The 15,500-nt window shown below is 48.0% G+C and overlaps 1 protein-coding gene across 1 annotated transcript in view; it reads right to left on the bottom strand.

Annotated features, from left to right (window-relative positions):
• Positions 1-15,500, bottom strand: part of LOC107111331 (voltage-dependent R-type calcium channel subunit alpha-1E-like) — a 107,456-nt gene that overhangs the window by 87,744 nt on the left and 4,212 nt on the right. Inside the window, 2 exon segments of the mRNA XM_015412295.1 lie at positions 1,262-1,358; positions 14,105-14,212. Of these exon segments, the coding sequence (XP_015267781.1) occupies positions 1,262-1,358; positions 14,105-14,212 (205 nt within the window).

Raw genomic sequence — 15,500 nt, 5'->3', positions numbered from 1 at the left:
TTCCCAGGATCCCTGCCGCGGGGGACAGCGATACGCGTTGCACCGCCATCACCAGGATGTAGCGTCACATCTTGGCGACGGCGGTGCAACGCGTATCGCTGTCCCCCGCGGCAGGGATCCTGTGAAGACGCACAGATCCCCCGACGCGGCTTGGCAGCCCTATATATAATACCATAGAATCCACTCTCCAAAGCAGCCATTTTTGTCAGGGGAGCTGGCCTCTATAGTTTGGAGACTGGTTGTCATTCCAGGCAATCTCCAGGCCCCACCTGTAGGCGGCCAACGCTGCACCACGCTGTTCCACAGGGACACAATCTCAGGATGGTGACAGAAGGCTGAAGGTGTGTGGGGGGGGAGAACAAGTCGACTTCCTCCCAGTGCAACTCTGCTCACACTGCTTAGGATCCAAGCCCTCAGTTCCAGCAGCATCATTTGTTCAGGCGGTCTGCAGGAATGTCTCCAGTCTCATCTCCTGCGGGAGGGACTTTCAACGAGAGCAACCTTGTCAAATGGTGGTGCCTGGGACTCTTTCGGAGAAACGCTAATTAAACTGGCGGAACTAATTTATAAATTATAAATGTTCATATCCCCCAAAATGCATCTCCCCAACTTCTACATACATAACTATATTAAGCAGGGCTCTTTTTGTAGAAAAAGCCCAGCAGGAACTCATTAGCATAATAGGCCACACCCAACAGCAGAAACCCATTAGCATATTAGGCCATACCCCTGACAGCACAGCTCATTAGCACATTAGGCCGCACCCCCATGTTACCAGAAGTCTGGTCATCCAGCCACACCCACCTTTTGCTTCTTATTCTGTTTACCCAGGGCTTTTTTTGTAGCAGGAACTCCTTTGCATGTTAGGCCACACACCTCTAATGTAGCCAATCCTAATGAGTTCCTGCTGTTGGGTGTGGCCTATTATGCTAATGAGTTCCTGCTGGGCATGGCCAACTTGGGAGCCAGCCGGAACTCCGTTCCTGTGCGTTCCTGCCCCAAAATAGCCCTGATATTAAGGGTACGAAAAATCAACATAATCCTTTGCGTTTGGTCACCCTAGAAACAAGTGCTGCTGTGGAGAGACAACGGTGGTGAGAGCGGTGGGATCTCAGTCTCCACCCCCGCCCCCCAGCTCCCTCGGGGCTGTCGTCAGTGGTAGTTCCTGCCAGTGGTTCATTATGTGGGACCAGTTCTGAACAGAAGTCGCTTTGAAGAAGAATGACTGCTGTTGGCACTTCAGCAGTGAAGAAGACAATACCTTGAGTTTGGGCAGCCGCTTGATGGTCTTCAAAGGCCTCAAGACTCGCAGCACCCGAAGAGACTTTATCGTTTTTATGTCCCGGCCTTTATTGGTCCTGTAGAGTTGGGAGGAAAAACAGCCCACCCAAAACAAGAAAACAAAAGGGAAGAAAAACCTCTCAAACACAGGCTGAACTCACTGGAACTCTTCAGCAACAATCCTTTCCTTCGTGATAAGTACTCATGAGGTAAAATCTAGGCCACAGAGGCCTTAACTGGTGCTCAGAATTTGGGGAGAAAAAACCCAACAACTTTTCATTAGACTGTACTACTCAAAAGTTTCCAGACTTTCTGCATTTCTGGGAACCCCTTTCACGTTCACTTTTCTACTGAGAAAACCCTCATGAGCCACAAAAGATTATGGGGGGCATTCTAGGAGGCACATTCGATTCAAGCAAGTTGGAGACGAACTGTGGGATAAGAGAGGTATTTGTAGGCATGCTGTATTCTAGAGAAATGTGTCAGCCAGTACTGTTCTTCTCACTGAAAAACCTTGTATGGGGCCTGGGTGACCCCATCTTTGCTATATGCTGGGGCTTAGTGATTGCCCACTCTCTCTCATGCTTCTTAGCAACTGTTGTACAAATATATCCGAAGCCAAAAAACGAAAGCCAATGAGGAGCATGTTCTTTGGATAATTGCAATTAAATAACTGAAAACAGTTAGGCCAAACTAGCCTATCAAAAATCGACTGCTTTCTGAGCAATACAAGGAAGTACATGAAGTTTTATACCCAGAATGACATAGAAAGATAACATCCAGAAATCATAATTGGTCACAAAATGACAAAGCATCATTTGAGTAGTCATTCATTCACTGGTCAGTAGGGTTGCCAAATGTTCCGGGTGACGCGCACGCGGGGGTGGGGTTTCCCCCGGGCCCCGATTCCGCGGGAGCGGAAATCGGGGCTCGAAAGCGGGGGGAATTCCGCCCCCCGGGGGCATTTGGCAGCCCTACTGGTCAGTTACAGGAAAAGGTGTGACTACATGATATCTTAAGTGTTTATTTAACCTAACCCTTATTAATACTACCCAAGGATTCATCATTCCCAAACAAAAGGTGTTGTTTTCAGATATGAAACTAAAGCCCATGCTGACCCAGACACTGCAGAGTTTTACTCCAAACAACTAAAACCATGAACTCTATACTTCCAAGCAAATACATCTATTGAAAAACCTATCTTCTGCTGTACCAGCAGTACTGCACTGAAGGCCTCTTAAAAACACCGGACAGCTAGATAGCTATTTCATCCAAACAACTTAAAAGGGGGGGGGGGGAAGAATGTTGTTTCTTATCTGCTACCATCAGCTAGAAAGACACTAGTAAGTTTTTATTAAATCCTAATAAAACCTTAATATAAAAACTCATAAAACCAGAAAAAATATAAGTATTTGAATAATCTGGATTAAAAAATCATCATGTATTCCCATCCATGCTACACAACTGTTTATCTTCAAGGCCTGGGTAGTTTCTTCCCCCCCACTGGAAGCCAGGTGCAAGAAAGCTTGGCTAATCCAAGTGTTTGGGATAGTTTGATTAATCATTCTTTGGTCTTGCAGCCAGCATTTAGGGTATAAAATGTGTAGTTTTAGTTATGCATGGGGTCCTGAATTTGGCTAAGTTTTGCTGTGTGTGTGTGTGCTGTCTGGGGTTCCCAGACCCCCAGTCAGGGCAGGGTTTTCCCCAATGTTAGGGGCTTCAGTCCACCACCAGGCAACTGGCCAGCGGGGGAAGCCCTACTCCGAACAGCCCCCTCCTGTGCTTATGTGGTTGGCATGATGATGTCACCCGGACATGATGTCACCATGCCGGGCACATCGACACATAGATGCTCTAGCATTTTGGTAGAAACTCTATGGTTAGAATTTCTGGGCAAAATGCTAGAATGTCAACATGTTCACGGGCCCAGTGTGATGACCTCACTTCCAGGACACTGTTTCCCATACATGAAGAAAACTCCAGGACGGACCGAGAAGCACCCCGCTATAAACGAGGTAAGACCTGCCAACCCTAGTGCAGCCAGGACCCAGCTGATGGAAGTTTAGCCTGCACTTGACTGTTTTATTAAAGATCTCTTTGTAAGCAAACTTGGACCTGTATCATTTCCTCAGAATTTCTGCAAACTTAAGAGCTCCTGCTCAGAGCTTGCAACATACCCCAGGATTTCACTGGAACACAGTTGGAAAAACCCTCATTCTAGGCTTGCCCTGGGGCCAGGGGTTTAGTCATATATTGGAAAGAGATTCGTATATATCGAGATCCATGGTGACAACCATCAGGCATCCTGAGAGCATTAAAAAGTAGCAACAGCTTGAGAGTATTCCCTTATCGCTTGAATTGCCAACTTCAAATATTATTATTGTCAGAAAGAGTGAGATAACAAGGTTAAACAGGTGATGTGACACTCGCGCTGAGCTGGACCATCTGTTGCAAAGGCATTGTGCCACTGTGTGCTCTGTGGTATAAGCTCACCTTGCCCGGGAGGGCTGAGCAGTCCTTCAGTTCTCCCTTTACAGGTCTCGCTCATTAAATGACAGCAGCAAGATGTCTTTTTGCCAGAGCGCTTTCAGAGATTTAATAATTGATACTTGTATGTAAAACATACACTGACCTGGATGGCCCAGGCTAGAAGAAGAAGAAGAGGATTGGATTTATACCCCGCCCTTCACTACCCGAAGGTGTCCCAGAGCGGCTGACAAACTCCTTTCCCTTCCCCTCCCCACAACAGACACCCTGTGAGGTGGGTGGGGCTGAGAGAGCTCTTGACAGAACTACGGCTTGCCCAAGGTCATCCAGCCAGGTGCAAGTGGAGGAGGAGTGGGGAATCAAACCCTGGTTCTCCCAGATTAGAGTCCGCGCACTTAACCACGACACCAAACTGGCTAGCCTGACCTTGTCAGATCTCGGAAGCTAAGCAAGGTCGACCCTGGTTAGTATTTGGATGGGAGACCACCAAGGAATACAAAGATCGCTATGCAGAGGAAGCCAATGGCAAACTAATTCTGCCTCTTGTCTCGAAAACCTATGGAGTTGCCCTATGGACTCAATGGTACTTTACACACACATAATATATAACTAACTGAATCCTACACACAGGAGCCAATGGGCTTAGAAGGGTGTAACTGTGAACAGGATTGCACGGTAGAGCTAACAGGCTAAAGTTAAAGGAGTATAGATTTTGGTTGAACATTAGGAGAAACTTTCCAAATAGTATGAGCCGTTCAACAAAATACCGACTATGGGAGAGAGGTACTCTTCCTGCACTGGAGCTCTTTAAGCAAATGCTGAATTGCCACCAATGTTCTCTCTAATGTTTCCTCTCTACTGAGTAGAGCAGTTCACATCCTGTGCAGAATATAACTGCTGTAATCTGAAAATGGGCCACGGGCAGTGCAAGATCCTATGCAGCTTCAGAGTGCTGCTGAGAGGGGCTCCCTGTGTTAATGAGCGGCTGTTCACCCGCACAGCTTAGAGGGAACACTGATATCTGTCAGGAATGCTCTCGGGCTTTCCTATATTGAGAAGGGAGGTGGACTAGATGTCCTTCCAGTCACAAGACTTTATGGCTATGAATCCTTGCAGCCCCATCTCCAAAACATTACAGTTCTACAAATTTTCACACCAGAAGGCTTTCAACTTGGAGACTCCAGTTTGGTGCAGAATGCTGCAGCTTGCCTATTATCGGGAGCAAGGTGGAACACATATATTACTGTTCTGCAGTCACTCCATTGGCTGCCCATCATTACTGGGTTCAATTCAAGGTATTAACCAACACCTACAAAGCCCTTCATGGCCTTGGACCCTTATATCTGTGGGACTGTCTTCCCCCATGCTCCAGCACAACAGCTTTGCTCATCTGGGTAGGTGCCACCCAACAGATGGGCAAGATCAATAGCCAGCCCTGGTCAATATTATGGAAGGCAGATCATTTAAGAGCACACAGAGGCTGGCAATGGCAAAACGCCTTTGAAAGTCTCTTGCCTTGAAAACCCCATGCGGTCGCTATAAGTCAGCTGTGACTTGACATAATAACGGAATGTTTCAGAAAGATGCTTTAAAGAGGAAAAGGGCTATGATCCAGCCGTTACTTTCATGCCCTTAATTTAAACCCATGATTGCAAGTCCCCTCCTCTGCTGCCGACAGGAACAGCTCCCTGCCCTCCTCTAAGTGACAGACCTTCATATGCTTCAAGCGAGCAACAGGAGAAGATGATGGTAGCCCAGGTGTGTTGAAATGACACACCGGCCCACAGGTAATTAGTATAAATGTACAAGTTTAGAAAACGAGTGTTTGATTTGCATTCTGCTGATGCGTTTCAGCATAAAACAGATTTCTCAAGACAAGGATAATTAAAAATAACATTCTAAAAATTATTTTATTTTATTTTATTTCTTCACATTTATATCCTGCCCATCCCATAACCGGGCTCAGGGCGAGTTACAACATTTTGATAAATACAATAAAATTTAAAACACATTACAACATATAAAATCAATAGTCATGCTTGCTGTAGGGAGAATCCGGCCCATTGATGTAACTAGGTATGGCCGGTTACCAGTAGGTGGGAGACCGCAACCTCGGAGGGACCATGAGTGGACGCCCGCTGCCTCAGCCAAAGGCCTGGCGGAATGGCTCCGTCTTGCAGGCCTTGTGGAATTGAATAAGATCCCGTAGGGCCCTGATCTCAAGGGGGAGCCTGTTCCACCAGGTGGGGGGCCAGGGCGGAAAAAGCCCTGGCCCTGGTCGAGGGGCTAGGCGGACGTCCTTTGGGCCAGGGATCAGCAGGAGGTGTTGACTGTCAGAGTGTAACGCTCTCTGAGGTGTATATGGGGAGAGACGGTCCCTTAGGTATGTTGGTTCCAGGCCGTATTTACACTGTGTAATCTGCCTTGAGTCTCAGTAAGAAAAATGGACTAAGAATAATGTAAAAAAATAATGTATTTTTTAATGTTTTATACTCTGCTTTTCTCTCCCCCCCTCCCGGGAACCCAAATCAGCCCACGGCATCAATCTCCCGTCCTCCACTTAAGCTGAGAGAGAACGACTATCGCGAGTTGAGCTTCCACGGGAGATCTGAACCTGAGTCTCCCAGGCACTCTCACCACCACACTATGCTGGCTTGTGAAGCTACCTGCGGTCGTCTGTACCTGTAAAAAACAGCCTTTGTCCTTACACCTGTGGTTTTCAAACGTAACAGTTTCTTGGAGGAGTTCCCCGGGGATTCTTCCCTGAGAAGTTCAGCACTGTAATAAGGAGCTCCCCCTGTAAGAAGTTGTTGCCCACAGTTCTTGATCTTCCATTGTAATGTACAGCTCCATCATTATTTTGGATGTCTTGAAAAATATATACCACTCAGTCCTGGTAGAGCAATCATGAGCCACAAAAAGCCCAGTCAGTGGCATGCTTGCACTGAAGTTGTGCCCTAAAACGTGCCCCAGAATCCTCTCCATTGTGATATCATGACAAAGGTGTATCATAGCAGAAAGTGTTCCCAGAAGGTAGAAAGTCTGAAAACTATTGTCTTACATAGACTTGTCAGTTTTCCCCGGCATAATATTATTGGAAGAATCAGTTCGACAGTATTAGATTGAAAGACTGGAAGATGAACTCTAGAAGCGGTTAATAATGACATATTCCAACAGATATTCCAGACCAGAATTCTATGAAGTCAAACCAATTGTTCTAGACTAATCATATTTATAGGGATTTGGACCATTTAGGCTGAAATAGCAGGTACTAAAAAATTATCTATGTCCCACATTAATATAAAAATTAAATAAACAACTATTTAATGGCTATGATAAATCTGGACATTATCTCGCTGCGTCATGGAACAGCTTTAGTTAGATTACAGAAAATGTTTCATAGGGTAAGTGTTATGAAAATGTCATTAGAAAATTAACAGTGTATATATAATTCTGGAAAGACAGGAAATTGTACCTTGCTATCATTTAGAATAGTCACTGTGTCAAGGAATTAGAGCAAAGAGTTCACAGTGTTCCTTTGTTCACATGTCAACAATAAAGCAAAGTAATATCTTTATTAGCTAGTAAAAATGAGGAAAATGTAATTTTCACTTTTTTTGCTGAACTTTTAATTAAGCTTAGAATTTTACATGAAAATAACATATTACCTGCATTTGAACTGATATCATATGAGGGCCAAACTACATATTATGTGAAAGATCTGTGATCAGATTTCCTGACTTTTTAAATATTAAAAAGTGGTTTCAGGCCACTCCAATCTGGGTCAGAACTACAGGGCTGAGCAAGGGGAGATTTAACCCTTTCCTTTTGCATTATTTTCTAGATAGAATGCTCTGCCAATTACTATTAACCCATGTAGAGAGAAAAGACAGTCACTTGTGCTTGTCTTTTTCTCTTAATGTGATAGAATTTGTGGAAGGCAGGCTGGTTTCTATTAGAAAAATATAATGAGGGGGAAGGAACAACCCCTGCCCAAATCTGCAGCCCGTGTCCAAACTGAAGCACCCGTGATTCCAAAGAGGGCAGCACCAAAGATCAGTAAAGAACAACAAATTCCAGAAGAAACACATGCGGTAATAAGGTTCAACATTGTTCTGGGTCACAGCTCTTTTTCAGGAGAGGGTATTATAAAATCCAAAGAGGCCGGTGGGCATGTTTCTTCTGTTCACTACAGAGACAGATGTCTATAGAATCCTTTGGATATTTCTACAGCATCCTTTCCCCCGAAGAAGGGCTACAAGGTTAACTATACTGGGGATATGTCTTTTCTAGTCATTTGGGACTTCACTCACTTTGTGTGTCCCCTGATGAAGGAGAAAATGCTTGCAACCAAAGTGCTGGAGGGGTCCTCACAGTACAGAAGGGTGCACATCTGTATCACCAGCCACAAGGTTATCCCCCTAGTCCCCACCCTGGACAACTGAATGACAATGTTACTTATTATTATTATTATTATTATTATTATTATTATTATTATTGTTTTATTTCTGCCCCGCCCTCCCCGTCAAAGCGGGCTCAGGGCAGCTATCTGACCGGGAGTGCGCATTCATCGCAAAACACTCCAGCCAATGCAAAACATTGTGTTAAAAATTTTAAGCTTCAGAGCCAGTGCAGACATCTTTAGGCCAGCGGAATCAGCACCTTGAATTTCGAGCTTTTTTTGAGCTATTAACAAGAAAGCTTCTGAGCCCTGCGAAAGCACCGTGCTCTTTGTCAAGGTGGTCCTCGGGAAAATCTCTGAAGAGAGACACTTCAAGACAAAGCATCCTTATGATTTAAGTGCTCCTTTTGTAAGGATTAAAACAATAGTCAGCACAACAACAGATCTAATCGTAAACGGACGTAAACATAACACTAATTAAAAATTGTTCAACAAGCAACACATTCAAAGCCCTCATACAAACACTAGAATTACACGGACTCACACACTGAGTGTTCACAGATTTTAATATATTTTATCCTTCACAACTGCCATTCCTGGCTCTCATGATGACCCATTTCGCAGAGAACCTTGACTTTGTCCTTATAAAATGTTTTCTTTGCATTTCTGTATAACCAGAGATTCATACTCTACTCACAGATCAAACTAATGCCTATGAAGTAAGACTGGAAGCTTTAATTAGTTTACGCTGCAGATTAATTGCACAAATTTCAGTTCACTAATTGCTGGAGGCCAATCTTAATTGGAAAGGGCAAACTTTAATAGCCGGGAATGTGAATAAGGGCCAGGTTCCGGTCCCAATCAGTTACTACAATGAGAGCTCAAAAACAAAATGTAGGCCCCGTTCACAAGGAGAAGTTGCCGCGCTAAAGACAACAATGTCAGGCGGATTTTCGGTGCACGATCACACCACAACATCTAGGAAACGGAGCGCACCTGTGGCCAACCCGTGGCGTCCCGCCGAAGATGCGCAGTAAAAAAGTATTGTGGAAAGTGCACTAGTATCTAAAAAACGTGGGGCAGGGGCGGGCATCTGACCGCGGTAGTGCTAGTATCCCGTGGCATCCAGTGCCCGTCCACGTCTCGTCGCAAACTGGATGTTTTTCGTAAGCGCATGCACACAAACACGTAACTGAAAGCCGTGCTGCACATGCACACAAATGCAAAATGCTTGTCATACTGCTTCTTTGCCATGCTCCAGCATCGCAGTGTGATTGCCAGCTAACAGCCTAAGCGCGAAGCCTCAGGGGACCGTGTGATCGGGCTACCGCGCTTTATTTTGCTCCGGGACGAACAGCCACCCATCCCCCCCCCCCGCGTTATCCGGCCCGTGTGACCGGGACCAAAGAGGATTTTTCCTTCTAATAAAGAGTGACAGCTTTGGTATGTTCTCTTTACATTTTGGTATCTTGATATAGGCAAGTATACGTTCGTGATTTGATTGATCTGGGTTAAAAAGATGGATTTACTCAACTGTATATTCCTGAACTGGTTAAAAATCGCTCAGTGCTTTCTTTTGCCCGGGACTCCCTCGGTGGGTCACACAGTTCTCCAGCCAGGGCCTGCAGCAGCCTCCTTCGGGCCAGGGTAGCCGCTGAGACCGAGGGCTTTCCGTGGGGCTTATGGCCACCCCCCACTGCTTCCCATTACTGTCCCTGACCCCCTGCTCACTCACACTCGCCCCTCCCCTGCTCCCCCCCGCACCCTTCTTCCACACAAACCCTCATTTGCTTCTGCATCCTTCTTCTCCCTCTTGCACCCTTCTCTCTCTCCCTCTCCTGCTGGGAGAAAGGGGCACAAGAGGTGGTCCCACTTTGCTCTCCCCCTTCTCCATCCGCCCCCCCCCCCATTCCCTTGTGCAAAGGTGCCTCCTGGTCCAAGAATAAAGATTAACCATTCTGGTTATTATGCAGGAATCTTTGCATATAATTAATTAAATATTTTGATGTGCTTTCAGCTCAAAGTTTGCAGGGCAGCATAGAGTTTCATTTCAAATTACAATAAGATCTAAATGACAAAATGACAGCAAATAAAACACAGCCGAATCAGACAGCTGCATAGTTCACCTAGCACTAAATGCTACGGTAAGTAGTCATAATCTTACCCAGCATCTAAAACCACCCCATTAGTTGACCTGGCAGAGAAGAGAGACTTCAGTCAATAAGGAGCCACTGCTGAGAATCATAGGCTGCATTCAGACTGGCAATTTGAAGCGCTAGGGAGTCGTGGCAAAGAAAAACCGGAACAGACCCGGAACGGCTTGGTTGAGGTAGTCCCATTCACACCACAGCGAATGAAGCGGGAGGATACCATGGAGGAAGCGCAACGGAGCATTCACACTGTTGGGCCACCCTAGCGGGCTGGTAGCGGCTGTTTCCACGCTGGGCTGCATGCACCCATGCGCATGGGCGCATGGGCACAGCAGCAAATACGGCATGATCACGCAGGCCCCAACGGCGCCTGCCTGCGGAAACAGCTGGCACCTATTATCAATTACCGTGGGTTGTTCTCGCCTTAGCAGCGCTTGCGTTCACACTCAGGGAACTGGAATCAACCTGCTCTACACACAGTTTGCTACCACTTTCACCTGGTATCTTTTAAACTCAGGAGTAAAGCGGCACAAGACGGTTTGAGTACGGCTGGGGGATGCCTGACAGATGTGCCTGTGTGAACCCACCCCTTCAATCCACTACTGAACTGCTACCTGAAACGTTTGGCTGCCGGGCCAAACTGCCAGTCTGAACTTGGCCATAGAATTACATAGAGTTGGAAGGGCCATACTACACAGAAAGCAGAGAGAGATATAGGGTATTCAAATGTACCCCCCCACACACCTATGGGCCAATCGGCCTGACTCCCGCGGGTGGGAAGGAGGACCAGGGCAGTTAGAGCCGAGGCTGGGAAACGAAACTAGTCACACGGTTAATTGATGGGAAGACACTACACAGGCAGGCTACAAGGTCAGTGATAACGAGGGGAGAAGCGAAAAGAAAGGAATGCGGCAGCAACTGGCACACAGGTCATGAAATTGAATTCGGGCCGATAAATCATACGGCAGCATAGCTGACATTCTGTCTGCCCAAAGAACAACCTCCTGGCCCGCCCGGGAGATCTCCCAGTTAGTCCGGGATACCTCCTGGTTTCTCCAGGAACTCCTGGTGAAACTCCCGCAAGAGTCTAGGGGCCTGAATATCCCCTACTTCCACCCATTCGCGATGCTGGGGTCTAAAGTCCAACCATTCCACTAAATAAAACAGTTTTCCACGTTTAACTTTAGAGTCCAGGATCTTGGAGATCTCAAAATGTTCTTCGCCCTCTACCATGATAGGAGGGGGTACAGGCTTGGTGGGGCGCCAGGAACTTGGGCCTGGGTCCCATTTCAGAAGGCTGAAATGAAACACAGAATGGATATTGCGCATGTTCTTCGGAAGGTCAAGCTCCACAGCCACATCATTGATCAGGCGTTTGACTTTAAACGGGCCAATGAACTTCCAACCCAGTAGATACATACACAGAATCCCCAGGCTGCAGAGCCCACCCCTCCACCTTTCTCTTGTCAGCCTGAGCCTTATAAGCCTCTTTGGCCACTTCCAATGTCTTACATAATAAAGGTCAAGAGTTTTGAAGTTGTTGACACCACTGTGCAGCATCCCCCGGGCCCAAGGCAGCACCCCCGAGAAAGGGCAATGGGGGGCTGTCATAGCCATAGAGCACTTTGAACGGGGACATTCCCATAGAGGAGTGACATGTGTTATTATAGCAAAATTCAGCTAGGGGAAGTAAGTCTACCCAATCATCCTGCTGGTAATTGGTGAAACAATGCAAATATTGTTCCAAAGTCTGATTCACTCATTCGGTCTGTCCATCAGTCTCTGGATGATAGGCGCTACTCATGGCCCGTTCAACCCCCATGAGTATTAATAATTCCCCAGAAATCTTGGAAATGAATTGCGCCCCCCTGTCAGAGATAATCTTGCCTGGGAGCGTATGGAGGTGCACCACGTGTTGCATAAAGGCCTTTGCCAGAGCCTTGGCGGTGGGCAAGGATGCAAACGGGATAAAGTAAGCCTGTTTAGAAAACAGGTCAACCACCACCCAAATGACCATCATGGTTTTACTAGGGGGTAGATCCGTAATAAAATCCATAGAGATCACCTCCCAGGGGCGACTTGGGGTTGGGAGAAGTTTCAACAACCCCGGAGTTTTGTCAGGGCAGGGTTTACACATGACACAGGTTTGGCAAGACTGAAAGAACGAAGATAAACCCTTCCACATAAGTGGCCACCAAAATTGTCTTTGCAGGAGGTGCAGAGATTTTACGAATTCAGAGTGGCCGGCGAGTTTGGAGCCATGAACCGTTGCGAGCACCTCCCCCCATAAGGATTTGGGTACAAACGGTTTGGTGCCACGGTACCAGCAACCATCCACTTTCTTTTCCACCCCCCGACATTTTCCACGTCCTCTTTGTCGGCATTTGAAAAGGCAGATGTTCCAGGCCACCCCGCCTGGAGAAACAGGAGGGGAGGAGTTGTGACCCGAGAGCTGGTCCGGAGGGGAGGAGGTCGCACGGCTGCGAGTCGTCACTGCCCCTCCTAGATGTGAGGGCATGAACATAGAATCCAGTACCACCTCCCTTTGGCGGGAGGCGGGATAGCGCATCCGCCAGTGAATTCACAGAGCCCGGGAAATGGTACAACGTGAATTGAAACTTGGAAAAGAAATCGGCCCACCGTAACTGTTTGGCATTAAGGTTACGGGGGCTTTTAAGCATTTCCAGGTTCTTATGATCTGTCCAGACCTCAAACGGCACCCTGGCCCCTTCCAACCAATGTCTCCAGGTAGAGAGTGCCAACCGGATTGCTCCCGCCTCTTTGTTCCAAACTGACCAATTGTGCTTGGTCTCGTTAAAATTACGGGATACATACACCAGGGGGTGTAACAACCCATCGCCCCCCTCTTGCAGGATCGCCCCCCCCATTACCACGTCTGATGCGTCTACTTGGACGATGAATTTTTTATTTTCATCTGGGTGGGCAAGCACTGTCTCTGACGTGAATAGCGTCTTAAGCTGGTCAAATGCTTCCTGGCATTTCTCCGTCCACTGAAGCTTAGCACTCGGTTTGGTCGTGTCTGGACCCTTCCCTTTTGTTTTTATCAAGTCAGTGAGTGGTAAGCTGATCTGGGCAAAGTTGGGGAGAAAATTTTGATAGAAATTCGAGAATCCGAGGAAGGACTGGAGCTGGCGGCGTGTGCGGGGGTCCTCCCACCCAAGTACATCCTGGACCTTCCCCGAGTCCATTTCCAATCCCTTGTTTGAGATCCTATACCCTAAGAAGTCAGTAGCGGACTTATGAAACTCACACTTGGAGAGTTTGGCAAAGAGTTTGTGCTTGTGCAATGCCCGGAGCACTTCCCTCACCAGTTTCACGTGTGAGGGGAGGTTGGGGGAGTACAAAAAAGCTTCAAGATGGCGGCGCGGTGAGGTTGTGTGAGCTTGTGCTCCCTACAACCATTAGAAAAATCACCCTACAACTACCTGAAAACTACCTGAAAACCCCCCTGAAAACATCTAAAGAAAACCACCTGAAACATCTAAAGAATCATCTAAAGAAAACCACCTGAACACATCTAAAGAACACTTGGAAACGCCGGGTAACGCCGGGTAACACCGAAAAACATCAGAATGCCGGGTAACATCGGAAAACATCAGAATCTCCAACTTAAGTACACTGGAATTTCCAACTTAAGAACATCAGAATCTCCAATTTAAGAACTTAAGGGGCCGGAAAGAACGGAGGGTCCTGAGGGACGGGAAGAGAGCCGACTACGATAGCTGCGAGAGTGCAAGACGCCCGGCACTCCATTCAGGCCTACCTGTAGGGGCAGACGCCGGCGCCGCGGTTGAGCATTTGCCGGTGAGACGGAGGAAGTTTCGGCAGGTGAGACGGGGGGCGGTCTGGCTGAGGCCTGGTCGACGCCTGCCTGTGGGAGCGGACACCGACGTGAGACGGAGCAGCAAACGGAGAGGCTGGGTGGCTGAGTGCCGCAGCCCCCTCCCTTTGCAGACGGGAGTGGCAAGCCTTGTGTCGATTGGGCGTTTAGGGACACGACCAGTGGGTCCCGCAGAGTGCGACGGGGGAGCCGCGGGCGGGTCTTGGCCCACTCTGGGGGCCCCTTCAGCTGACGGGCATTCCCATCAGGAGGACAGCAGCGACGGGCGTTCCTAACGGGAGGACAGCAGTGAGCCACGAGGCTGGAGCAGGACCGGTGACCGGGTTCCTGCGGTCTGAGGACCTGGAGATGAGCGGTGGCGGCTGTGGCATGGTCCCAAGTGCCCATGAGGAGGGAGTGGAACATCTGGAAGCACTGGAGACCACCCTGCTTGGTGGGGGAGACGGCGGCCCGGGTTGAGCATGGCACAGAGCACAGAACTGTGAGGAGCAGGGAAATCAGAGCACCCCCAGTGGCCGTAATTCCATCAGCGACGGCTCTAGCAAAGGGATCAGTGGGAGATCCCCCCCCCTTGATGTAGAACTGGAGGTGACTCTGGACCCCCCTTTTTTTTAGTGATTTGGGGCCCGGAGGTAGAGGACTGCGGACTAGTGGGATTCAGCGGGAATTAGTGGGGAGGGGAGTAATAGGAACTTGGTTACTGAACTATGTAATGAACTGCTCTTAGGAGGCAGTATGGCTTTATACCCTAACTGTCCTAGAGGATTAAAATTGTTGTATTGCTAGGAAAGATATATGGAACTAGTGTAAGCTGGGTTCGCCGTTTACAATTGGGTATTATTAGTAGCAATTGAGGGGATTGTATGTTTTATTAGGACGGGAGGGTTTAGATATTAGATCAGTAGAGCCCAGAGTACGTGGGGTGAAGAGCCATCATCCTTTAGCAGTCTGTGGCTGATGCGAAGACGAACAGGGATGGTGATGCCTGCCCAACAAATTCCGGTGCTCCTGGGGAGGGGGAAGTATAGCGGTGGGTCCAGGCATAGAGCTAAGGGAAGGACACGGAGAAATGGTTTGGCTCGGTGCCCTTCCAGCCTGCGACCCATCCCGAAGGTGGTCAGCGGAGGGGCGAGGATGATTGACTCCCCTCCGTCATTGGTGTTGAGCAATGCCAGGTCAATAAACAACAAGACCGCGGTCCTTCGGGACTTCCTGCTCGAGCAGAGAGCGGACGTGGCATGCGTGACCGAAACCTGGGTGCGGGACGGGGAGACCGTAGTGCTCTCCCAGCTTGCCCCGCCTGGGTTTTCGGTCCTTC

Source organism: Gekko japonicus, unplaced genomic scaffold, assembly GCF_001447785.1.
Source record: "Gekko japonicus isolate JY-2015 unplaced genomic scaffold, Gekko_japonicus_V1.1 scaffold3399, whole genome shotgun sequence".
NCBI lineage: Eukaryota > Metazoa > Chordata > Lepidosauria > Squamata > Gekkonidae > Gekko > Gekko japonicus.
This window is presented reverse-complemented; position numbering and strand designations above follow the sequence as displayed.